The sequence below is a fragment of the Triticum aestivum genome, chromosome 6D (genome assembly GCF_018294505.1).
Source record: "Triticum aestivum cultivar Chinese Spring chromosome 6D, IWGSC CS RefSeq v2.1, whole genome shotgun sequence".
Taxonomy (NCBI): domain Eukaryota; kingdom Viridiplantae; phylum Streptophyta; class Magnoliopsida; order Poales; family Poaceae; genus Triticum; species Triticum aestivum.
Window position 1 is genome coordinate 490,778,191 of NC_057811.1, and position 3,376 is coordinate 490,781,566.

Consider the following 3,376-nt stretch of genomic DNA (forward strand, 5'->3'; position numbering starts at 1 on the left):
GGGTATGGGCGCTTGCATAGAAGGACTTGTGCAACATATGATAATTAATCTTTCGGAAGATGCAAATGTGTGGCAATTCTCGTTTTTGATACCCTTAATCAACATGATCGGGCAAGATTTCTGGTGAGCATGGGCTATATCGTGAACTATACAGTGTGCTATCCATGATAAGGAATTCTAGAACCCCTATTCCACTTTCTGTTTCATCAGTGAGTATCTTGAGGATATTAAAGTAGCAACGACGTGTATGGAGAGATGTCCGTTGGCGGAACCGCCCAGAACAATGACCAAATGGATCTCACCAGGAGTAGGATTACATAAAATTAACGTTGATGAAGAAATTTGCAGGACGGAGGTAGTAGAAAATAGAGCTATATAGGTAGAACTATAATAATATATAAATCATAACATCTTACACAACAATGTCAAATATCAAGAATAGTACCGAATCTTGGTAGCCATTGTCTTCATTTAAAAAAATCATTATTTTAGTGTTCTTTGAAATAAAATCTTCAAAATATTCTCATAATCAATCTTCATTCGATTTTTTTTTTCTTACGGTTTTGGTAACTCTTGAAACACTAAACGCCAGTAGATGAAAAGAATAATATATTAGCTACAATATTTTAACAAAACTGAACAATGGTCACAAAGCGCTACTCAAAGAGTCAAGGTCAAGGCCTCGCCCTCACGGGATCGCCGGTTATTGACGCTTGAGTGATGGCTCGAACTTTCCTTACCTTCCTGCCCTCCTGAGATAAGACGAAGCCCAAAGAACCGATCAAATTTGCGTTGATGGCTGCCGGACAAAGAAAGGAAAAGACGCGTATGCTAGAGCCTGAAAAAAAAATCAATCCAATCGACGCCCAGCTAAACAAAAAGGATCCACACGACGCTGCACCAGTCATTCAATCAAGCAACACATACTGAACCTCAAGACCATCTCTGCCAATTCTTCATACTTATTTTGCAATATAGATACATAATCGATGAGTACACAAGAGGGGAAGATGGAGCTTAGATTTACCTCTCTTGATCTCCTCCTCCCTTCATTAGGACCCATACATAGCTTGTCCTATTATTATTAGTATACATGATTCTATATGAGCCACAACAAAAGGAAAATCGACATCCATCAGATACACCAAGCTAAGACAATGGATCGATGGATGAACACCAGCGGTGGAGATTATTGATGGATATAATTGTAATTTCACAGCCCGCCTTGAAGGGTGCTTGATTACACATGCACGAATTGTGCCTCTCGCGGAAGGGAAAAAAGAAAATGCATTTTTTTTCCGTTTCCGAGAGGCACGGTTGTGCCTCTCGTGGAAGGAAAAAACAAAACACCTTTTTTTTACTGTTTCCGAGAGGCACGGCCGTGCCTCTCGCGAAAGCAAAACCGTGAATTGCTGGATGCATAACGTAAATTAGCTTTCATCAATGCATGAGCAACAAAAATGCTTGCATGTATGACAGAATTACAATTGCCAGTTGAGAATATAAACAGTAAAGCCTACTTAAATAGCTCACACATGACATCAATCCTCGATTATAAACGAATAAGGAAATAGTGACGTGCCTGAAGAATATCAGTAGAAGAATCTATCATATACTAGTGCCAATACAAGAATCTATCATGAGACCAAGTGAACGACCGACATGGGCACATGTATTAATGCACAGTAAGAGATGAAACAGAAATATAAATGTTGCGTTCAATCGAACAATGCTAGCATATAAGCACAGAATGACACCTCCTGTTTTTTTGCCAAACACACAGAATGGTTAATTCACCAAAAAGGAAAAAAAGAAAGAAAAAGAAGAACCACATCCTTACTGAAGGATTGCCAGGACCTCTGGTGGATTATCTCTGTTCATCACAAATTCTGCTAGTACTCACACCCCTGAGATCTGATTATCTCCATTGTCTGAACAATAATCCTCCCTTCTGACAACGCAGATCCTTCCCGTAGCCGATAGGTCACACTGAAGAAAATCTACATACATATTTGCATTGCTGCATAATAAATGGATACATATAGCTTTTCTGCCGAAGCGCAGGTAACAAGTTTCAGTTCCTTTGGATTTCCTGCTTTGTCCTCATCCATGTAACTTCAGTCACAGAAAATGTTTATAGAAGAGAAAGTAAAATACAGAACAACAATCAGTTAAAACGGTTCTTTGTTTGCTAGTATCTCCCTCCCGGCAGAAAATACACCAATCAAATATGAAGAGGGACAGAAGCTCAGATTTGCACAGCATACTGTGGATAGCAAAACTTAACAGTGCAGCAGACATGCTGGTGGTGGTGTTTGAATTGCTTAGCTTAACTCGGAACACAAACACTGCGCTATCATCAATCTATTGCTGCCACTGAGGTGGAAAATCCATAATACAACCAAGTACTCCATTTGCTGCAGAAGAAATTAGCACTAACCAGGAGGGCGACCAGCAGCTCATGTCGAGAACGTGTGCAAGCAGAGTTTTCTTCAGATTGAGAGCAGAGCAAAGGGCAAGAATGAGATTTTCAGTGTCCGCTGGTATGGCAGTCAGCAAATTCGCACAGTTGTTGAGGCAGTTCTCGCGATTGTTCGGCATCAAGTTAAGCAGCTCGCAAGCATGGATGGACTAATTACAGCACGCACGCATGAACTGCACCGTGGTACATAACATACCACAGCGGGCTACAGAGGAGGTCGACTCTGCTGGTAGTACTAAACACTTTGTCTAATTGATCCAGCCTATTGACGACGACACTGGGCAAGGTCGACGGTGGCGCTGCTGCTGCTGCCGTGGGCGCTGGGCGAGCCGGCGGGGACGTCGCCGTCGTCTTCGCCGCCGCCGCCGCTGCTGCTGCCAGCGTAGTCGTCCTCCTCGGGGATGGGGTCGAGGCATCCCTCCGCGGCGCGGCGAAGGCGGAGCCGCTGCAGCCGCACGACATGGAGGGTCTCCTGCGGGGCCGCCTCGTCAGCGGCGAAGCGGCCGAGCGTGCACGATCTCTCGGCGGGGGCCATGGTCACTACACTGCTGGTGGGTGTCCTCTTGCGCGATCAGTTGCAGTTGGAGGTGATGGTGCACGGTGGGGTGTCCTCTTAAGCAGAACAGAGCAGCTCTGTTTGTTATTGTTGAGCATACGCTGGTACACTGCATATGTATAGGACTAGGGTCTGTATTTATACCATTATATCTCTCTACTCCTGTATATTTGTACATCTTAGGAGACAAGTAGAGACCGGTCCACCTTGTACCTATATATGTGCACCATGCACATGATCAATGATTATCGATTCGTGCAATCTCATTCTTCCTAACTAACATGGTATCAGTTTAGCACGCCGATCCTATTCCCACCTTCCGCACCAGCCGCCGCCGC

At 44.0% G+C, this 3,376-nt stretch overlaps 1 protein-coding gene across 1 annotated transcript; it reads right to left on the minus strand.

Annotated features, from left to right (window-relative positions):
- Nucleotides 1-2,744: 2,744 nt before the first annotated feature.
- On the minus strand, nt 2,745-3,017 carry LOC123142804 (uncharacterized). Its single transcript, XM_044561549.1, has one exon. It carries the CDS (start codon nt 3,015-3,017, stop codon nt 2,745-2,747), a length of 273 nt encoding a protein of 90 aa, XP_044417484.1.
- Between the last annotated feature and the right edge of the window lie 359 nt (nt 3,018-3,376).

What these genes read in the sequence shown, in the direction of transcription:
- LOC123142804 (XM_044561549.1), bottom strand. Translation starts at nt 3,017, where the DNA reads ATGGCCCCCGCCGAGAGATCGTGCACGCTCGGCCGCTTCGCCGCTGAC.